Below are 22,671 nucleotides of genomic sequence, written 5' to 3'. Positions count from 1 at the left end.
AATACACAAACACACAGCTGTGAGTGGACAGCCGCCAACTGTTCTTGCCAATCCACCACAACAGCCCACTAATCTTGCTTAGATCTGCTCATCAGAGCCAGACAGTGGGCATCCTGTGCTGCAGCCGCTGCTGCATCTGGGGGAACCGAGCAACAGAATAATCTGGGCTTTGAAGCACAGCAGAATGCAGCAGGGGGGCCCGTCACAGCATCCCTCACTGATCACTCCACTCATCCGGTTGAGAAACTGTAAAAATTGAAAGCTTCCCTGAAACGAATCTCTTACAATGTTTTCTACTCGCAATGATTGTTTACTTGTATAAATTACAATAATAATAAAAAAAAGGAACCAAAAAAAAACAAAAAAACTCTTAAACTGTAGCGTTTGAACCCAATAAATTCCTGAGTGGATTAGATAAAGGTCTGCTTGGACTTAACAGCTTTAATGAAAGCACAATAGCAACAATGCTCATGTTAAATGCTATGATGTGTTTGCAAGCTTTAATTAACTGAAGAATAGTTGTTTTTGTTGTTATAGATATTGGCTTCTGTTTACTTGACATACTTATTACCCTAGCAACCAATAAAATTAAAGCTTTCATAGCAGACTAAGAAATACAATAAAAAAAATATGTATGTTCTGTATTCTGATTTTCAAAGCATAAATGACTTTACTTGGATATGGCTCTTTCAAAATATGCATAATGCAGCATGTAAAATTAGTCTTTGTAGTGCTCATTATTTCACACACCTACGATTTTAAGTTTGTGGAAATCTGCAGATAAACAATTATTTTTCAGACAGAGCACAAAAGGTGGACGCTATTTAATCAGTCACATTCCAAATGAAGGTCACGATAATCTTCTAAATGTTATTTTCTCTCAAAGTTTTACTCAAGCCAACCTGATCCGGGCTGAAAAAAAGCCAACAGATAAATTTCCCTCGAGAGGCAAAGAAAAACCAAGGAACGTGCCACAAAACTACTGCCAAGGCATATGGCTGAGGTGGATGTTATTGAAAAGGATGCATTACAATGCTGACCTGAGGTCAGAGCACATTCTGTCTCAAGGGACAAGCTCGCAGGAGAGAAGCAGCTGCCTGCATGCTTTTCTTTCTGCCTGCAGTTCAGCGCCACCTCGGTTACCCTGCATCGTTTTATCAAAACATGCCTCCCATCAAAGCATAAGTTCATTTTACTGGCCTCAAGAATGTCACTAAGCTATGCGGGCCTACACACTTAAATGTAATGCCTAAAAAAATGCACGACAAATCACATCTGTTCTTATCACAAATGTGATGATAACATCCAATAAAAAAAAATCTTATAAGATTTAGAAAGGTGCTTCAGAGTTTAGGAATTTTCTTTTTTTTCCACTAATTTTCTGTTCTTTCTTTACAGCACTTTGATTAATGTTGCAGTTTTTAAATGCGCTACAGTAAGAACAAAACTGAACTTGAACGCTACTTGATCTTGGTCACATTGTGAATAAACCAGTGTTTACGCATAGGTCACAACTTAGCTAAGCTGATCTTTTCACATAACCTGTATGTCTTTGCATTTACTTTACCTGACTTCTTTGCTCTGGTTCATATATTTGAGTTCTACATATTTTGTTATATATCTATATGTTTCTTTTGTGCCGTGTTTCCCTGCTGACATTACGTTTTTCATAGTTTCTCCCAGTACTTCTCACAGCTGTTCTATATTAGGTTAATCACAACCACCTGCTCCTTGTCTCTGTTACCACTTTTCCCTGAGTTTATATTCCATGTTTGCTTCCAGTTATTGTTATATTAACATGCTAAAAATGCTATCTACTGCATATTTTGCTGGTTTGGTACTAGATGATCCGTCCATGTGCATTTTGTTGGAGTTTCCTTTTGTCTACATGTCACTATTGTCTAAATTGATCAAAAATACAAAAAATAAAAAATAAAAAACAGCAAAATGGAATTTTTTTTAGCGGCAACAAAAAAAGAGTAGCTGATCAAAGAGGATTGCACATCTCTTATGTCCTGTCAGGTCTTTTTTTTCTATTTATTAAGGCTTTACCTTGGGTTCTTAGTCATCTAATACATTTGGATCAGACGGCCTTAAAATGATGAAAAGAGCTAATCCTGTAAATCACACCAATGTTAGAAATGAAGAAAGGGTATAGACATACAGTTCCAACTAGATTTTATTTTCTATTCTCTAATAAGCTGCTATTTTTTTTCTCACATTATCATGACATAAAAAGAGTAGAAACAAAGAAAAAGCTTCTGGTTCTACTTCTTCCACTTTCTTCTTCCTGTCTGTTGAATTCCAGCAAATAGAAATGACCATACAACTGTTTTGACTGACTAAGTGGAGATTACTAATACTGAAACTAATGCATGTCTACTACAATGCATTAGCAGACATGTGGAGGAAGTTACCATTATTGAGTAATGGTATTGAGTAATGAGTAACTTCCTCCACATGGTGACTAACTGCTTCATCAAAAATATTTGTCAACGTCTGCTTTACTATAATGACAAATTTTGAGTAGCAGCTAGTTTTCAGTAAAGACTGACCATATTTGTGAAATTCTTCTTCTCTTACCCCAATGTCTGAGGTAAAATAGATTAGCAGATGTGTTATTTTCCATTCTTTGGTGATTCATATTTCTCATTTCAACATAAATACTTCAGTAAGCCAAGACAAAGAAAAAAACTGACAAGAAGTTAATGGACCTTTGGGTGAAGAAAAAAAAATGGCTTGGACACTGTCCGAAGGAAGAAGATTCACAAAAATAAAACGAAGCAAGACAAATGTTCACCTCATAACTTATCTCAGCAGGAAAACACACAGAAAGACACCAGTCAAATGTGCCGGCTCATTTCATTAATCCTAAATTTTATTTTCGGCTGCAGTGTCATATGTAGTCATCTAGGAGATCCACTGTTCAAACATTTTATTATTGTATTCAAAGTCACGTGTCACAAAGCACCAATATACACATGTACACAACAATCCTGCTGACAGAAACACATCCTGTCACATGGGAAGCCCTTGTTTTCCAGGAAGCTGCCTGACAGGATGACAGACCTCAGCAGGCAGCAGAGTCAGTTGCAACGGTAAAACAAAGACAGGCTGCAGAGTCTCTACTGATTTCTATAATACGATCAAGTTTTTTGACTAACATAACGCTTGATGTATCAAAGCGCCGACTTCTTTGATTTATATATTTCAACATTCGTCAAAACATTCTATTTCTGCCCTCGAAGTGTGCAACGTCATGCTATCGCGAATACTTCTAGCTGCCTTTCCATCAATAAATCAAACATCCTTTCCAATGGATTAGTGATTTAATTTAAATTCACGCTGTCTGATTCTTAGTCCATTTCTACAAGGTTTCAGTCAGCAATATTTCTGATTAGACAATGTCGACTGGGTGGTGAGTCAGAGGAGCTCTTCTGCAATAATCCATCCACTTCCTCCCTTTCCTGTGAAAATGATGAGACGCCCAAGCCACTGGATGCTGGTGCCTGGTCTGAAACACCATAATCTCCACCACAGACTTAATGAGCTTAATGTGCACTCCCAGGCCACTGAGCTTAGAGGCATGAGCACATTGTGCACTGTGATGTACTGTTGTACAGTTTGCCTCTGTTTGTGAGCATGCAAATACCCAACTAGATAAACAAATTATCACTGAGACGTAGCTGCTGCTGTGCCTGACCGTGATTATCATAGGCCATTCCAGAAGCACCCCACTGAGGCGGCAGTTGTTTGTTATAGGATGACGTATTTAGGAGTTAAAGAGACCGGCATTGGTTACCAATGGTGCCAACTTAAGTGCGCAAACAGATGGGACGCGTTTAAATCTGAGAACTACCTTTTGTAACCAAAACCACATATTGCTATGCAGTCAAAAACTCTCAGGCAAAAATAAATGCAGAACAGAGCCTTTTATATTGGAAATGCAGCTTCCAGGAACAGGGCCTGATTCCTGAGCTTGATTGGGGATAAACTCTGATTTCATTATCAACACCCACTCAATTCCTGGCTCTCCCCAGCGTACGCCCTTCCGTCCAACGTAGGAGTAAAAGTCTACATGCACAGACGCATTAATCAGGATGTGTGTGCTTTAACCTCTAATCAGAAATTAAAGCAAACTTGATCTAACAGGAAGACAAGAATCCATCTAAAAATCTAACAATGCCAGAGACTGTATTCATAATAACCAGATAATAAAATAAACTGAAGAATCATCAGAAGCTAACATAATCAATGGTACGAGAGCTTGTCTCATTAATCTGAGTTGTTTGCTATGTATTAGTTTCACACTATGAAACAAAAGCTGTGCTCCGGATCTGAGTTCATGCTTTAAGTTCTATCTTTACAAAGCAATAAAGGGCCGCGAGTTGGATCTAACTTCCTAAGTAAAAAATCTCCTGCATACAAACTTCTTTTTTTTTTTTTGAGTAGACAACTCTTCATCACAATGGCCAGGTCAGAAAATGGTGCAGCATGATGTGGATGGATGGACTAATAAGGGATGTCTAAGTCTGTTATTTTAGTTTCTGTTAGTTTAAAGTTGAAGCAGTGTAGATTTACAACAACAAGTTAAAACAGGCTGCTTAAACAAAGTGTACATTTTTCCACTCATTTGGAAGACAGATCTGTGTTTTAATTAGTTGTATTCATGCTTTGTAAACTTTCACTCCCGTCTTTTCCGTTCAGTTAACTGATGTGCAGCAGTACAACAGGATGTTCTATTGTATTTGCGGCGTGAGATCCTCGGACAGAGAGATCTTTTTATGCGATTGTGTCTTATTATCAGAAAAGGCATTCAGAATTTGTCACATGGCAATGAAAGGTTACACTGTTATTATTCACAGTGCATCACTTCGTCCTGCTTTGGAAAACTGAAAAATCCTTGTGTTTTCATATGTACTATGACCATAAAAGTATATACTTTAGTTGTGCCTTATTGCAACAGAGTATGCTTAGGCATTGCACATACATTATTTTCTCAGATGCACTCTCAGGTACACTTGCAGGACAAACATGTATAACCTGGATTTCAATCCAATAGATTTGATATATCTTCCAAATGACTGTGCTAAAAAATACAAAATATTTGAGATTTTTTTCCTTTTTTAATTAGGATTTTTTTGACAGTAATTTTCTGGTACTTCATACCAGGAAAATACAACCACAGCAGCATTTAACATGGCAAGTTTTAGTCAGGGCAGGACAAATTAAAATAGTGAAGTCCCTATTCTTATACATAATCATATTATGTAGCTCTAAAATTCAATTAGTTCTTACTAATTGAATTTCAGAATAAACTAGACAATGCGTTTTTGTTTTTGTAGTTTGAATTCATTTTTTCATTTGTCCACTGTATACTGTCCCATTGTGTGTGTAGAGGCTAAAAGAGGGAAATATTTTCTCAGAATTCATTAAAACATTTACTTTCTTTCCTTTTTATTTATGGGGTTTAATTAGTGACTGATTCAGCCATTCACTTCAGAGTTTTGTTGTATTTCGACTACGATTAATGTAAAGAGCAGAAAGCTACACCTCTTTACACGGCGAGGTAATAATTAAGTGTCAAAAACAGTTCATATCACTTTTAGCAGGCCACCAGGTGACGCCCAGAGTTCAAATTATTTTAGGGCTTTTAGTTGCACCTGCGATAAATTGGAACAGAGAATGTACTTATTACATATAACTCATTAGGAGCAATAAAAAAGATGAGGTGTTTCTCCACCTTTTTTTATAGCTCTGAGCTATGTAACTATGATACATTTTTATGTTTTCCATTGTCGATCGTAAACTTTTGGTATCTATAGCAACACAAACAAGGGGATTTTCAGCTGGGTATGTCATCTTTCATCAGGGTAGTCTATGGTGTAATTAACTTCTGTTAGGAGGAGAAAGGCATGACGAAAACCAACTTGCCGTGCAACATGGTTTTCCATGTCAGGTTTGTTTGAGGCACTGCTGCAGCAAAGAATTTACATCATAATCCTTAAGCTTCTTACTTCCCCGGTGTTGACGGATTCATTTAACAAAGCAGCACCTATACGTGTTTCATCATTTTAATAGACTCCTTATGAAATTTGAGTTATTTTCATTAAACCGTTAGCTAAATAGAGGGGCAGAAAACCTTACTCCGCTTATGAGTAATTAAACACAACACAATATTTTTTCAGAGCTTTGAGAAAGTGAAGATTTGGTTTGCTTGGGTTAAACAAAACAACACTTTGTTTTGGAATCATTCCAGGTGTGAGATAGATATTTCTTTCTCCAGAAGCTTGACCTTTGGTTTTAAATTAATAATGCAAAAATTATATTTCCCCTAAGAATCAATTTTCATTCTTTCAGAGACGTCATTTATACACCAGTGCTCTTATAAACTCATTTGTTAAACAAATCACATGTTTGTCTCCAGCCAGTTTACTTTTTTAGCAAATAATTATATATCTTTGTATCAGTGTTGGGATAAAGAACACAGCACTTTCTCTCCTTCTAGCACAATACAATAAATTCAAGGCAATACTTGTGTACTTTAACTAATACATGCGGGTGGCAAGCTTCTGTTCATTGAAACAAGAAGGAAAGGCCTAATTAAAATCAACTTTGAGTAACAATCTTATCAGTTTATGCCATAAAAATACTGCTCCAATCTGCACTCTAAAATAAACCAGAAGCCAGTGTAGTTACATTATGATTGGAGTCATGTGAGATTTTTGTCTGAGGCCTGGTAGCAGTGTTTTGAACAATTTGCAACCACTTGAGGGAGGTTTTGCTAAAACATGTGTGCAGTGCATCGTAATAATTCAAATGTGATTAAACCAAAGCATGAATAATTATTTTCAGTTCAGGACGTGAGACAGTGGTGCTGAGTTTTACCAATATTTGTCAGATGATAAAACCAGGAACAAACCACAGTCTTGAATTGGACATCCAAAGTAAAATCAGAATCAAAGGTTATAAAAAGGGGCCAAGACAAAAACATCTTGCAAACCCTTTTTTAATCAACCCTTAAACCAGAAACCCATCATTTACATGTTCTGTTGCTTAGGTAATAGGTAAAACATTTCTGGTTAGAGTAACTCCGTAACAGAAAAGGACGTGGGGGTAAATATCAACAAAATAACATTTAAATTGCTTTATTATTTTTAGCTTTTTACATTTTGTTTTTGTTTAAAACATCTGGCTAATGAGAAGGTGTGCAACTGCCTTGAACATAAGTTTATAAAGGTTCATAAATTAGCATTTGCACAAACCTTGAGGAAATATTAATTCCGAGTAAAATTGGTATTCCAAGTCAACAAAGCATGTATGCGTAAGAAATGAGATCAAACATTTTTGCAAATTTTGACAATCTTTTTAGGTTTGTTACAGGAGAACCAAGAAGTAAATAACTTCTAAGAGCCTTTCTAGAGAATCCCACTTTAAAAGTTATGAACTACCCCTGAGGCAGACATCAACAAAATTGCAGTACACCACTAGTTTTCTATGTGCACAAAACAAGATGCATGGATTCACTGCTATACTTTTGCAATGAAAGGCCTACACATCTCTGACAACTGATGTGCTTGACAAGTAATTTTCTTTTTAAATGCGTAACATAAAATATGGCCTATAATCTACGAGCCAAAGTGGGGGTATAACTTACCAACTGCTGTGCTAATTGTTTATGAAACACTGTACTTCTTTGTTTATTGTGTCGTGTCCATTCTTAAAGATGTTTCAAATTTGTATGTGCACTCGTGTGTTCACTCAAACCCCGCCCCCTGTGCGCTCTGTCCAATCAGAGTAGAGAACAGCCGCTGAGCAGCGGCGGCAGAGAGCGATGGGAGCAGACAGTTGGGGGAGGGGTCTGTGTGTGTGTGTATACACTATAGGACTCAGCAGCAGCAATTCTACAGCCGTAGTAAAGTCTCTAACGGTCGGCCCCCTTTTTTGACCGAAAGCCTCGTACAAAAAGTTGATAAATGACGGGGGACTTATCGAAAACGGGGTGAAGCAGCTCTTGCTCGCCCTGAAGTCCTCCTTTATATTGTCGCGGAGGACGAGGGGACACTTTTAATTCGTCCATTTGTTTTCAAATGAAGCAACCGAGAAATGCCAGTGGAAATGCTACATCCGAATCCAATGCCTCCCTAGGTTTGTCACCGATCCAAACCCATACGTTTGTGGTAAGTTATCCTCTTTTTCTGTCGTTTAATACAGAAGGAATCTGATAAATGTTTCTTCTTAAAGTAAGTTGAGGTGAATTTCACCCGCGAATAAATGGTAGACATGGTGGAGGAAAGCCGCTCTAGTAATGTCTGCATATAGATGAGACGATAAAGGTAAACTAGTGACAGTCATCTGATTATTTAATTAGCGTAATATAAGGTGGTAACTTGTTTTACGCCAAAATTAGTATAGGCTAGTTTGTTTGTAGAGACTTCGCAGTTTAAACGACGCGTTTGCATTCAGAAAACAACACCTGGGGATGTTTCCTTGGAGGTTAGGTCTCAAGTGCGGTAAAACACGCTTCCACTCCCAATGGAGATGTTGTTTATACGGATACTACCCCATCTCTTGTTCAAATAGTTGGGACCTAAATGTCATAGTATGTTCAGTTAGCCAAAAGCAGTTTGTAGAGGGCCATAAAATGAAAACAGCCTTGAGATATACCGGTGAATCTTCTACATCTCTGAATCACACTGAAGTAACGTTTTGTCCTCTTTCAGATTTTTTGAAATGGTGTAATGGTAACCCTTAATTAATAAGTGAACTTTATCAAAGCCATAACAAAATTAGCTTACTAATACATAATTAATAGTCGGGTAAGTTTTGGTGATGATAAGGTTTGCAGTATTGGGTTATAATCAGTTCTAGTATTAATATTAGAATACAGCTTTTTCTGAATTAAATGAAATTAAATAGTCCTTAAAAATAAGGCTTTGCACTTGTCAATTTCATGCACTTGACCAAATGGGACATAGGCGTGTAAGGGGGCCCAATTTAGAGGCAGTAAGCCTGCTTTGTGCTGACCATTGAACTCTAACTCCGCTGATGCCTGTCACTGTCAAACACATTGCCAGGAAGCACACCGGGGGAGGCTGATTGTTATCTGTTTCTGACCAGAAGCAATTAGTTCCTGATAAGGCAAACTTTCCTTCTGCAAATTACAGCCCGATGCTGCTCAGCACTCTGTGCGAGATAGAAACAAAACAATGACTTGCCCCTAGTTCAGCTTTTTTGTAGGTGTGGACTAACCGGCAAGTTAATGATTGATGAATGTCAGTAGCTTTAAAACAAAGTCTGTTGCTTGTGTGTGATTTAGATGAATTCACAAGATGTCTTGAGCTCTTCTTTCAAGTCACAAATGCATAGTTTGTTACTGTCTCCAACAGCAGGTCATGCTATCTTATCTGGCTGTTTGGGGCTTTGCTGCTTTTACTGCTCTTCTGCAGGCGCAAGTAGGAAATCACGTGACGTCATCCAGCACTTTCTGTGAATAGGCTGCAAGTTCCTGTAAGCGTATACGAGGGGTGCGGGCTGAGTACGTCACACTGCTCTCATCAGCTTGCCGGGTTTCTGGCTTCAGAATGCCGAGACGTCAGGCACTCGGGCGTCACTGATGGGTCCGGCGCATGCTGAAACACGGTCTTCCCCTCTGGGAGTATTTAGTTTAAATAATTTTGACATGGATTTGTTTACAAAGTTCAGATGAAGCTAATCCAAGTCAGATTCATGTCTGACTTGGGTTGGATGGAAGGGATCTTCTCAGCAGATGCCTCTGGGGCTTTGTTTTGGGTTGTTTTAATGCTGGGAGCTTCAAGTAAAAGACTCAGATATACACATGTTGTCCAATGTAGTAAACTGAATAGTAATACTACTTTGAAAAATAAACACTAATCTAATTCAACAGCAGGAAAGGTTATTTAAAAGATGTATTCACAATGAAACATAATGTGATATGTCATTATTTACAGAAATACGGTTGGAAAGTCTGTATTTTTGTTGTGACAGTATCTGAATCCAGTGCCTGTTGTGGTTCATCTCGTCTCCGTGGCCTTTCCTCAACCCCAGAAACATCACCCCCACCTCCAGACTCCAGAACAGGCTTGGATAGGAAGGATTCTCATGACGCCAAATTAAAGCAGACACTGCTCATACAGCGTGAACTTGCACCTCGCTTGTTTTCCCCCCAGCTGAGTGGAAAACTAGAGCTCTCATTATCATGGGCTGCTGGCGAAATGTGCATAGCTGAAGTGCAATGGCTGTGACAACACCCTGGTAGATATAGCTTGGAAAGAAAATATTAAAACATTCAAAACCAGGAAGCCTCGCTATCAAACTATATTTCAAATTCCCTATAAAACTATGTAGTTTTTAATTTTCTTTTCCATTTTGTCTGATCTATCTTGCAGATTGGCTGCAAAAAAAAAGTTCTACATGCACTTATAATGGAATATAGGATTGTTTGTCCTGACCTTGTTGATGTATGCTTGAAATCAAATAAGAGATTTCATGCAGTCTACCTTGATTCACATTCATGAAGTGAATCTGCTGCTATAACTCATTTCAGAGGTGCTCTGTTTGATTGGGATGTTGTAGTAAATTATTACCATATAATGCTGCTTGAAAAAGCAATCAGAAGATTAATACCATGTGGTCTTTAAAGGGATGGTGATGGATGGTGAAATCACAAAATGGTGCCTTCTGCCACCTAAAATTTAGCCTGAGGTACAAAAGGACGCAATGACAATGTTTCGGTATGAAATGGAGGTACACAGTGGGAGAGGTGCATCGACTCAGGCAAAGTAACTTGTGGGTTCAAAATAATGGCATCAAATTGGTGTCAAACCACTGGCTGCTGGTCATTTCACCCCTTTTTCAACCAGTTTGGTTCTTTCATATGGGATATTTTCGCAAAATTCATATTGACTCAAATTAACTCAAGGATCACGAGTTAATTTGTACCAGCATATTTCTGACTACTTTCACAGCAAATGGTTTCTATGATAAGCTAATAGTCCAGCACAATGGGATTCCCATTTTGTGTCTGAAGCAGTATTTCTTATTAAGACTATTCATGAAAAAACATTGCGGCTAAATTATTCAAAAATATATCATCTGATCTTAGTTACGGTTGTTAAGCAGCGTAAATAATGAATATATAAACCTCCTCTTGATGTCATTTATTTATTAGGTATGTTTTTTGTAGTTAACCAACAGAATAAGCTGCCATGACACCAAACATAGCGGCAATAATTTCTGCAGGACGTTTGTTGACATCTGCTGCTTTAGCCGTTGCTCTTCCATTTCCTGCTCGATGTTTGTTTCTGGTTGTGACATTGCCTCATAAACAAGATATCCAAGGCTCTTTCTGATTTGGATTTTTTTTTTATTTTTTTTTTATACATTTTTCTTAATTTACTAGGGGAAAGAACCTTGGCCAACTTTCTTCCACAAGCTGCATAGGACATCTCATCCTCTCTGTGTGTGCACTGTGCCTTCAGACTAGTGAGAGATAATAAGGTGATTGTTTTACATACTGTGTGTGCTGTCCTGGAAAACAGGAAGCTTATTTCCTCGCTTGTGATGTTTAGCTAAGCCAATTCAGTACTAATGGGGATGTTTCTGTTGGGCTTAAAAAAAATAAAAAAAAAAGGCAGCTTTTTAAAGATAATCATTAGCAGTTTGAAGGGAGCCAATGTGTTAATGAAAGGGGTGCGGGGGGCATAAATGTCTGCATAAAGCAGGTGCTAATGAATAAGGACAGCAAGCTGTGGTGCAGCAGGCCCTCTTTAATAAGAACCAACTTACCCTAAAGTCATTTTCTCCTGAAGTAATTAAAGGTTATGGAAGGGGGTGAAGGGAAGCAGAGATACTATAGAACATGTTCAAGGTATAGCAGGTAATCAATGGTCCTGGATCATTGCTAAATGTGAGCTATTACCAGTGTCTGTTTTAGTCAATGAGTCACCTAGCTGCTGTTTACAAAAGGGCTACCCAGTGCTTCTGTGACGAGGTTCTCTTTTTTTGTAAGGAGTAACTCTACACTCTCCCCCCGCCTCCCCGATCTGGCTCTAGTTTAGCTCTGAGCTCTAGCCTCCTCGGCTCATTACAGAGCCGAGAGTAGGCCGTAGTGTGCATGCGTGTCTGAGGCTGAAGGCCAAAAACGGCCCCTCTGTAGTGGTGTTATGTAAGTGAACGGAAGAATGTTTTCCTTTTACTGGCATAGTTACTCATCGCCCTAAAAACAAAACTCCATTCGCTGCTCCTAGTGCCAGTGAGAGATTTCATGAAAATTCTCTCCAAGTCACTGCCTAAAACATAATTTCAGAAACATTATGCTTTTTTTTTTTTTTTGAAGGAAGGTGAACATATTTAAACAAATGGAAATGAAATTGAGAAGATGCCAATGTCTTGTAATAGCTCTGTATGAAATGTAAAATCTCATTTTCCTTGACCTAACCCTGTTAACAAATTTATTTAATATCACCTGGGTAGATTATGATTGCTTTTTGCCAATTTGCAACCCAGTTTGACATGTGCATTCCTTTTTTTTTTTTTTTTTTNTTTTTTTTTTTTTTTTATATAAGGAAGGTGAACATATTTAAACAAATGGAAATGAAATTGAGAGGATGCCAATGTCTTTGTAAAATCTCATTTTCCTTGACCTAACCCTGTTAACAAATTTATTTAATATCACCCGGGTGGATTATGATTGCTTTTTGCCAATCTGCAACCCAGTCTGACGTGTGCATTCCTTTTTTTTTTTTTCCTTTTTTTTAGTTTGTTTGTAACCTTTCCCTGAACTCCAGCCTAAAATTCTTTCGTCCACTGACCCTTCGACTTAGCCTGCCTCACATTTCACTTGTTATAAATCCAGCCGTCAACACACTCCCAGCCGGGTGAACTTGGCAGGAACCTGAACATCGAAGATCAGTGCGCTCAGCTTTGATAGCAACGGCAGCAGCAACAAATCTACATGTAAAGTGTTCTTCTTTTTTACCTCAGTTCTCCTCGGCCACCTGAAACGTTTGCAAGGCCGTTCCTACTTGCAACAAAGAAACTCTGAGTCGGAGGAGGACAGGAAAAGCTCGCCATGGTGTCAGACAAATACAGTTTTGTGTTCTGCCATCAGAGCAAGGGCTTCTTTTGCTCTGCCAAGTAAGGGTGAAATGGTGTGGGTTTGGAGGCTGAACTGCAAACATATTGTGAGGCGTTTGTATTCAGCCAGTCAGATGCAGTGAAGTGAAATTAACAACGTTACCCGGAGCACAATAGCCGACTCGCTGCTGACGTGCTTTTGTGTCAAGGCCGTGTCTGGTCCTCTGGCCAGCACAGAACGCAATAACAGAGCGAGCTGAAATCTGCTCATTATGTGGCAAAAAAAAAAAAAAGCAGACTGTATGTTTCACTAAACAGAACAATGCGTTCTTATGAATACATAATACAAAACTCGAGCTCTCACCTACATTCTGTTTATCTTTCCGCTTATAAATTCAATTTAGTTTCACAGCAAACGTTGTCTTAAGTTACAGAAAAATAATTTTAGTTCCATCCCACATACGTTCCAATTGATCCTAGTCATCAAACAGTACAGTATAGTCAATTAATTACTCGCAGTCGAATCACTGTCTTGCAATATTCACTCCTTCTGGACGAGCACGGATCAACAAACGTGTGCATTGTTGTTGACTTTACAGCAATCCCTCCTACCTGGCATGCATGTAGCGACATTGGAGAGGAAAAACTCCAATTTAGCAGGAAGAAACCTCCAGCAGAACGTTGCTCAGTACAAGCGGCCGATAGTCACGACCGACTGGGGGCCGGTCGAGGATCTGATGTATGATTATTTTTGCTGTTCATGAAAGTTGAAAGCTAATAGCAGGAGAGATAGAACGTTTGGTTGATGGGAGCATTATCTCAGCCGATGCTCTTGGCCAAACGGAATGCCAGACCTTATGTAGCTTGTATGGAGAGAAACATAACTGAGGCAAAACAAAGAGTTAACAGTCGAATGAATGCAACGTTGTTAAATGTTTTCCTCGAGTTGTGACTGCCATACCCTAACTTGTGTCTCTGTTACAGTGGATCTGTTGAGGGAGCTTTGCCAGCGTTGGAGCCCAGCGATGTGGAGCAGCATGCTTTACAATGAGACGGAAGCCATCGTGGACCTCCAGCTCTCCCATGATTTGGGCCTCATCCTGTCGATCCTTTCCCTCGTCTACCTCCTGGTCTGCTTCCCTTTGGGGCTATGCTATAACATCCTGCTGGTTGCGGTGAACCTCTCCAACAAGGTCTCCATGACCATGCCGGACGTCTACTTCGTCAACATGGCCATCGCGGGACTCGTGCTCAACCTGGTGGCGCCCGTGGAGCTCCTCAGCTCCACGTTCACTCGCTGGCACGCGTGGGAGTACAACGACGAGGTCCACATCACTCTGCTCATCCTATTCAACATCTCGTCCCTGGTCATCATGTACTCCACCACGCTGCTCAGCCTGGACTACTACATAGAGCGGGCGCTGCCGCGGACGTACATGTCCAGCGTTTACAACACCAAGCACGTGTGCGGCTTCATTTGGGGCGGCGCCGTGCTGACCAGCTTCTCCTCGCTGCTCTTCTACGTGTGCAACCACATCTCCACCAAGATGGTCGAGTGCTCCAAGATGCAGAACAAGGAGGCGGCTGACGCCATCATGATGTTCATCGGTTACGCCGTTCCGGCCGTGGCCGTGTTTTACGCTTTCGTGCTCATTTTGCGCATCAGGAAGGAGTCCACTCCTCTGGATCAGGACTCGGCTCGCTTGGATCCATCTATACATCGGCTGCTGCTGGCGTCGGTGTGTGTGCAGTTTGTCCTGTGGACCCCGTACTACATGACCCTCCTGGTGCACACGATCGCCGGTGCGCCAGGGTACATCAGCAACGGGCATTACCTGCCTTCCTATCACTTCATGAGGTGCGTGTCAGAGCTGCTGGCATTCTCCAGCAGCTTTGCGATGCCTCTCATGTACAGACAGATGAACAAAAACTTCTCCGGCAAGCTTCAGCGGCTGCTCAGGAGGCTGCATTGCAGGGACCAGTCTTGCCCTCATGAACACTCAGTAGTGCAGCAAGTGGTGACGTGAAACTCCCTCCACTTCCCTCCCCCCCCGCCCCTTTTCCACCTCCTTGGCCCAGCCAGCACTTATCTCTCCCCTCTCCTCACTGCGCCACCCCTGCACAACCAGTGTGTGACTGGGCTTCCTCAACTATCTGGACTCTATGTGGAGCGTCATTGCTAACTGTGGAATTTCCTGTCCCCTTCCAGAGCTTAATCTGATCCTTCTCTCTGCAGTGACGGAACAAATCAAGGAAATTAAAAAAAAAACAAAAAAACATTTGCTGCTTTTTTTTTTTTTTTTTGTCAGAGACAAAAGACATTTGGTAGTTTAAAGGTGTTAAAGTTTGTACAATCATCTGATATCAGTGAAGTTAGAGTTTAACCCAAACATCGAGGTATAATTGTAAAACTGTCTTCAAGCAGCATACCATAGTGGATGTTTGGCTTATACACGACTGCCTATATTTCATCATGTGAATCATAATTAATTTTTCATAGCATAAAAGCCTGTTTTTTTGTTTTTTTTTTCACACAAGCTGAATCAATAAGCTAGAAACCCAGAAATGAAATAATAGAGATGCACCAATTGGGCTTTTATTGGCCAATAAAGGAATATAGAAGTATAAATAACACAAATGTTCTGGAGGGGGTTTGGTAGAGGTATAGATCAAAATCAATGTCACTAACCTTTCTTTGTCTTTTTTAATAAACTGGGAAAAAGAATGCATCAAAAATAAAAAATAAATTATTCATGCTTCAAAAATATTTGAAGTTCTCCATTGTGATGCATTTAATGTATCAGGAAAAAATGGATTCTTCAGTATTTGATCTGCCAGTCAAGACACTATTTTGATTTCTGGGTGATTAATTGGTGCATCTCTATTAAATTATGTATCTTAGTGCTTCATACAAAAGTGTAGCTATAGCGGTGAATATAGCTGTCTCTACACAAAAATCCACCCGAATTAGAAGGCAACTTTGTTCGGTTTAATGTTACTGTTCAGGATTCTTAATCATTTTACCTAATATGCACATTTCGTAAGGGAAAGAACCTTTCTTTTTTTTTTTCTTTTTTTTTCTTCTAGAATTTGTCAAATCTGTTTACCAGTGGCAGATCCACCCTGCAGCTACGAGTACTGGAATGAAGATGTGCTCTCTTTGACTCAGTTTCGCAGACACAGAGAGCTTAGTCTCACTTATGCCTAGTTCATCAGTAGATTTGCTACCACACCACCTCACCACCTTAAAATCTCACTTGACAAATAGAAGTGAAGCTTGTATTCAGGGCTCAACATAACCGGCGTACCTCTTACTTCTCTGCTGAAACATTACCTGTTAGTCATAAGCAGCTCCACTGAGCACATTAACCTGAGCATGACAGCCCAGTCTCTTGATTTTTTTAAATTTTTTATTATTTTATTTTTTTTCTGAGTTGTCTTTCACTTCTGCAGGTATTCTGTGTGCAGAACTTCACATAGGGTCAGTGACGTCCATGCAGAGTCTTGTAACCAAACACAAGCGGTTTGGAGGTTTTGGCCAGTTGAAACATTTTAAACTTTCTGGATCACAGGAGAAAAAAAAAAAAAAACTATGTAGAAAATTTGGAAAAACTCGCATATCAAACACCTGTTTGTTATGCGGGTCGGATGCTGCTCAGATGCATTTAAGCTACTTTTCTTTTTTTTTTTTCTTTTTTTTTTGTCTGCCATTTATTTAAAAGAGTATATATTATTGAGCTCTTATAAAATGCTAAATAAAAAGGTTACAATTCCGCAGTGTTTGTTTTTGTCTTTGCAGACTTACTCGGTAACTCTCAGTTGATTCCAGTCCCACACTATAAATCATAAACACTTCAAGATTATTGATGCAAAAATATTTGGATAGCTTCTCAATATGACGTGATGTAGACAATAATCCGAATGTTTTTTTGTTCAGATTATAACTTGGTTTTATTCACAGCCTGTGTTTTTTTTTTTTTTTTCCAAACATTTTGTCTACTGGGAATGTTTTGTCTCCAACTATAAAATGAGTCATTGTGTAGTTTATATTGCCTGATTTTGGCAGCATGCGTCTACTGTGGCACCTCCAGTCAGACTGTGAGAAGCGTTCCCAATTTGAACTGTGTGTTTGCTTTTGGAGCCACAGTATGTGCTCGCCTGCAAGAGTCCTGCACTCATGGTCACATAGTTTACAGTGATTTGCAGTGGTAATGCTAACTTCAAATGGATATGGAGGAAAATCTTACATTTTCCAAAATGGCACTGGAGCCGCTCTCCCCAATCCTCAAAATTCAGCATGAATTCCAACATAAAAACTCAGCATATTCTATTATAAATTTTCTCCTGGATCCAAATATGACAATCCTGGATATTTGCTGAATAACAAGCTGCAGTGTTGCAACAAACACATTTTAGGAGATGATCTGTGCCTGTTTTATTTAAATGTGTAAATGTTTAATTGACTTATTCTGAATATTGCTGAGACTAAGAAGCTGAGTTTGGAGCCGCCTTCCCTGGATACAAGCCGACTGAATCCTTGGCAGGAGGAGTAATTAGGAACGATGGCGTTGGCTTACTGTGTGCTGCCTCATAAATGGAGAAGAAACCATGATCAGACCTCAAACTCACGCCCACCTAAGACAGCTGCCCAAATATCAGAGCGGTTTATTATTTCAGAGAGGTGGGTGGGTGAGGGTTGGGGGGGGTTAGCGTTCAAACTCGCAAAGGCGCAGATAAATCCGAATCACTCATTTCGCTGAAACAGACACTTGGAATCATTCTCTGCGTGATGAACGTGTGCAGATGTTTGTGTTTGGACAGCAAAATCCCAGCTGTGCAGATCATCCCTTTTAATGTGCTTTAATAACAAAACAAAGCAATGCTCTTTTCAGTGTGTGTATATATGTGTGAATTAGGTATATTTTGTATGTAAAAGATTTGAAAGAAGATACTTTATCAAGATTACAGTATTATTTTTTTTAGAAAATTATCTAGATTCTGTAAGTACTTTCCTGTTAGCTGAGTCAAAGACTTAATAAAGGATAAACTAATATTATGACATTTTTTTTTTTTACTAATTGCAACGACATATGAAATGTTACACAACATTGAGAACATATGCTTCAGCATTTGCAGCGCAACCGAGCTGTTTCGCTTAGCTAACGGGTACAATCTGTGTAAATTGTGTGTTGATTGAAATTTGTCTGTCCTTATTTTAATTTGAAAAGAACTGGCTTGGTGTGTGACACACAAGAGTGATTTAGATTAGCGTAATGGAAACTCTCTTTCCTTTAACCCTGATCAGGTCATGGCAGTAAGCAGGCGATGTTGGTTGTTCCCTCCCCCGGAGATGCAGCAGCAGTGGGTGTCGGCATTAATGCCACAGCTTATGTAAGGATCTTCTAACCACAGCGTACTGGCTAGTGGAAAACGGAGGCATTCCCCACATTCTGGGAATTGTTCCGTCTTTCGTGGGCATGATAGAAATGCTGGCTGCATCTTGTAAACATTGCTGCACACTGAGTGCTGTGCCACTGGCAGACTGTGGAAAGTGGCGCAACAGGAGGCCTGTTGGCCTGAGATGATTTGGTGATCAGGATCACTCTGCAAAAGTCTAAATATAGAATTAAAAGGTGTCACCCTGAAAGGTCAGCAGACTGAGGTAAGTGCTACGGTGTAGGAAAGGAAAACTTCCTGTCACAATCAGACTAAACAAAGTAACAAGCTTGCGTTGCTTATTGTTGTTTGCATTAATAACATATTAGCAGCCACAAAACTAAAGAGCATAGAAAAGAATTCACATTTTCCATTAGAAAACAATATAGTGTGATTTTTTTTTTTTTTTGCGTACAGTTCAGAAGAAAAAAATACATTTTAGTTCAAATTTTAAAACAAATTTAATATTAAAGTTTCTTATCACATTTCTCTTGTAAAAAGAAAAAAAAATGTGCAGGTTCAGCCTAAAAATTGAGTTATTCTGACATATCCCACAGTTTTTAATGGGTTACATTAGTCCTAATATTGTTTTTCCTTCTTAAGAGGCTCAGCCAGACCAAAACTATGAGGGTCAAGTTGAAAAGTGAACAGCATCAGGCCACCTAAGAAGACAGAACATTTGGCCTGCAGCTTTTTGTGTTTTTTTTGGCTGTCGAGCACATTTCAGGCACGACCTCAGACCACTGATGTTTCTCTTAATACCGGTGAAATTGGACTACAGAGAATGAGGACAGGAACATGACTGGGCAGGGCACACTTGGAATTATAGATAAAGCATAAGAATGGGAACAAAGAAAGCTATTCAGAGCATAAAAGATGGAAGATAACAGGAAACGGCATGCTGCAAATAAACATGTTGGTTTAAAAAAAAAAAGAAAGAACAACAAATCAAGACAAAACAGACACAAGGGATCTGATGTGATAGTTATCTAAAATACAGTGTTGAATAAAACAATATAATAAATCCAACACACTTCCTCTTCAAGGAAAAGCTTCAACACATCACTGGAGCTCAAGGGAAAACAACCGGACCAGAGCAGATGCTTGAAAAACAATCCACCCTTCCTGCCTTGCCAGTGCCGCTCATTGCTTTTTCTCTTCAGGAAAAAGAAAAAAACAAAAATAAAGAAAATAAATAAAAACTAGATAGCCTAACATTAAAATCCCTTCATCAGCTAAATATCAGAAATTGCTCTGGAAGCAGAGCAAACAGGGCCGAACTTGGCAGGATGTTCCATTCACAGTTTGTGGTTGTGGCTGTTAGAGATGCTGCATGGAGCCAGCAGCACATCAGACTGGTAAGTGGAGGCAGATGACGGTGTTTTACCTTCCCTCCTGCAGACCTCCCACTTTCTCACCCCCTCCAACCAAAACCAGTTAAACCACACCCTTTCCCACTCAAAACACTGCCAGCACTGTTCTGTTCCTCTGATGTTCTTGTAAATGGGGTAGAGAATTGTTGTTCTCTCTTTTACAGACTTAGGAAGCAAATTTACTATAGGTAAATATGTTCTTACAGTGTTTGCAATGGAACATACAAAATAAGTCTAATAAATGAAAACCGAAAGAATGCTCCGCTGTCATTTTGTGCCCAATGGTATTTCAGAATTTTCACTTTGCTTGTTTGGAAACCATGTTTGTATATCTGCGTTTTTGATGTTTAAATATATTTGAACATAATCAAGGCTTCAGTTTTCAGTCACAAATATTCACTTTTTATGTCAGCGAGCCCTCTTGTGGACATAAGGAGACATTGCAACCTTATGTAACAATAGCAACTCATGGCTTAATGTCTAATGTCTTAATTCATGTTGAAGCGCCACAACATGTAGCAATAACCAATTTGAAAACATCTTCCCTATCTACACAACTGAAAATAAAAGCAACAAAAAATATACATGTTATTGTTGGGGGTGTAAAAAATAAAAATCTGCAGTTCTCTGATTACATAAGGGTGCGCATTCTTAAATTAATATTTTGTCACAGCATCTACTGATTGCTGAAAACAACATGTCTTCTTCAGTTCCCTCCATTCATTATACTGAATATGATTAATGTAAATCAAAGCTCTGCTTTCCTGGCTGAATTTTCCTGTTTGGGTTTTGTTGTTGTTGTTTTGTTTTGTTTTGTTTTGTTTTGTTTTTTTCCCACATTTTTCATAGCTAAAGGCATAGTTTGTATAAAGTGTACAAAGGATCAGAAGGATCTTGTACCAGGGTATTATTATTGTTATTAGTTCCCATAACCGTGAAAACTGCCTGGCGACAATGATAATGCTACAAATTGATATTTCTCCAAAATTACTGAAAAAAACAACAATAGAAAGATTGATCATGGATTTAAATAAACTAACAGCAACACCAAATAAGTTGGAGGAAATTCAAACAAGAACCAGTTGTGCTTTAGAAGTGATAGATATCCCTTTATCTGGCTAAAATCTTCCAAATATATGTGGGCAATATGGTGTCATTTATCCCAACAGGTGATGGAATATAGTCTAACACTGCAGCTCTGATCTGTGAGGATTAACATCTGCTTCTGTAGATAAAAGAAGAAAAAGATAATCAAACAAACCTGCAAGTACAGTACCTGCAGCAAAACATCAAGACACCGTTCTTAAAGGACAAAAAAAAATCCATCAGTGAAGCAATCTGTCAACCTCTTTATGTATTTAAACTTACTGACAGCTTTAGATCTTATGGTCATTGGTGCGTTTCTGCAATTATTACAATCATTCCACCATTCTCTGCAGACTCACTCAAGTCCTTTCAGATTGCAAGGACAGTTTAGGTAGACAGCTATTTTAGATCTGCCTCAAAATGTTCACTTGGATTTCTGTCCATCTGGGTCATTCAAGGATACTGACAGGTTGGTCCTGAAGCCATGTATTTATTATCTTTGCAGTGTGCTTTGGGTCATTTTTGAACAATCTCTCTCTGGCGAGTAGTCACTTACTAGGACTACTCGCCTAATATCTGCTGCACAAATGAATTTCCCCATAGCATGATGCTGCCATCACCATGCTTCAAAGTACAGATGTTGTCAGTCAGTTGATGAGCAGGCCCCTTTCCCCCAAAAAAACATGATACTTGAAATGACAATAGACTTTCTGGTAAAATTCCAGCAGAATGCCACACCCATCTGTCCACTGTACCATGAAGACCTGATTGGTGGAGTGCTTTAGCCACCAATCAGGTTACCTTCAGAATAGTTCTCCCGTCTCCACTAAGTACTACTGGAGCTCCGTCTACTCGGCCACCTCTCTGATCAAGGCACTTCTTCTCTGATTACGCAGTTTGATTGGGGAGTGAGATCTAGGGAGGGTCCTTGTGGTTCCAAACCTCTTTCATTTACAAACAATGGAGACCACGGTGTTTTTCAGGATGCTTAATGCTGCCAAAACATTTTTGCGTGCTTCCTCAAATTCATGCCCTGACACAGTCCTGTTCCTTTGACTTCACTACGTGGTTTCTGCTCTGACATGTAGTTTTAACTATGAGACATTATATAGACAAGCGTCTAGTTCTTGTCCTAATAACGAACTCAGCAGAGGTGAACTCTAATACACTTGTTGAAGATGATCGATCGGTGGAAATCTAAATCTAAATTTTCCATGACATGACCACGGCTGTGAGTGAGTACTTACTTTTTTCAACAAATTTGTAAAAAAAAAAAAAAAAAAAGAAAAGAGAATTTTTTCATTTGTTCTTTGTCTGACATTTTGTGTAGAAATTTGAATGAAAATTAATTCAGAAGTAAAACTGTAGCACAGACTGTAGACAAGGCGACCCTCTCCAAATACTTCCTTCATGCTCTGTACTTCTGCTCAACATTGCTAAAAAATACCTTGGTTAAAGCAGATGGTTATTGTTTGTCTGTAGTCAATGTACCCGTCCTCACTAATACCTCCCAGTTGTTGAAAAAAACACCACACCTTCGGACTCCACAACAACTGGCCTCAACGGTCTCAGTCTGGACACATAACGTAGTTAGAATTATGATGTGTTAGTGTTAGCCTGGCCAGGAGCAAAGAGCCTGCTCTATTTTACACTGATTGAGAGTGAAAGCTTACAGTCT

General features: G+C 39.2%; 2 protein-coding genes across 3 annotated transcripts in view; both read left to right on the top strand.

Annotated features, from left to right (window-relative positions):
• The first annotated feature begins 7,813 nt into the window (after nt 1-7,813).
• On the top strand, nt 7,814-17,827 carry gpr146 (G protein-coupled receptor 146). Of its 2 annotated transcripts, none has more exons than XR_001663108.1 (2): nt 7,814-8,180; nt 10,009-10,318. XR_001663108.1 is itself a non-coding variant. In XM_007560468.2 (2 exons), exon 2 carries the CDS (start codon nt 14,124-14,126, stop codon nt 15,123-15,125), a length of 1,002 nt encoding a protein of 333 aa, XP_007560530.1. In that variant the 5' UTR covers nt 7,817-8,180; nt 14,083-14,123; the 3' UTR covers nt 15,126-17,827. The 2 variants fall into 2 exon arrangements, 1 of the variants encoding a protein (XP_007560530.1); XM_007560468.2 differs by lacking the exon at nt 10,009-10,318 and adding an exon at nt 14,083-17,827 and having other exon boundaries at nt 7,817-8,180.
• Nucleotides 17,828-21,913: 4,086 nt separating this feature from the next.
• The window catches only part of gper1 (G protein-coupled estrogen receptor 1), a 10,722-nt gene continuing 9,964 nt past the window's right edge, over nt 21,914-22,671 (top strand). The window contains exon 1 of the mRNA XM_007560467.2: nt 21,914-22,228. The gene's annotated coding sequence lies outside the window, so the exon portion shown is untranslated. The remainder of the gene's footprint in view (nt 22,229-22,671) is intronic.

This window comes from Poecilia formosa, unplaced genomic scaffold, assembly GCF_000485575.1.
Source record: "Poecilia formosa unplaced genomic scaffold, Poecilia_formosa-5.1.2 Scaffold115, whole genome shotgun sequence".
Lineage (NCBI taxonomy): Eukaryota > Metazoa > Chordata > Actinopteri > Cyprinodontiformes > Poeciliidae > Poecilia > Poecilia formosa.
The sequence above is the reverse complement of the archived record's forward strand: the minus strand, read 5'-3'. Positions and strand labels throughout refer to the sequence as shown.

Coding starts and splice junctions, on each gene's coding strand:
- gpr146 (XM_007560468.2), top strand. CDS start 14,124: ATGTGGAGCAGCATGCTTTACAATGAGACGGAAGCCATCGTGGACCTC.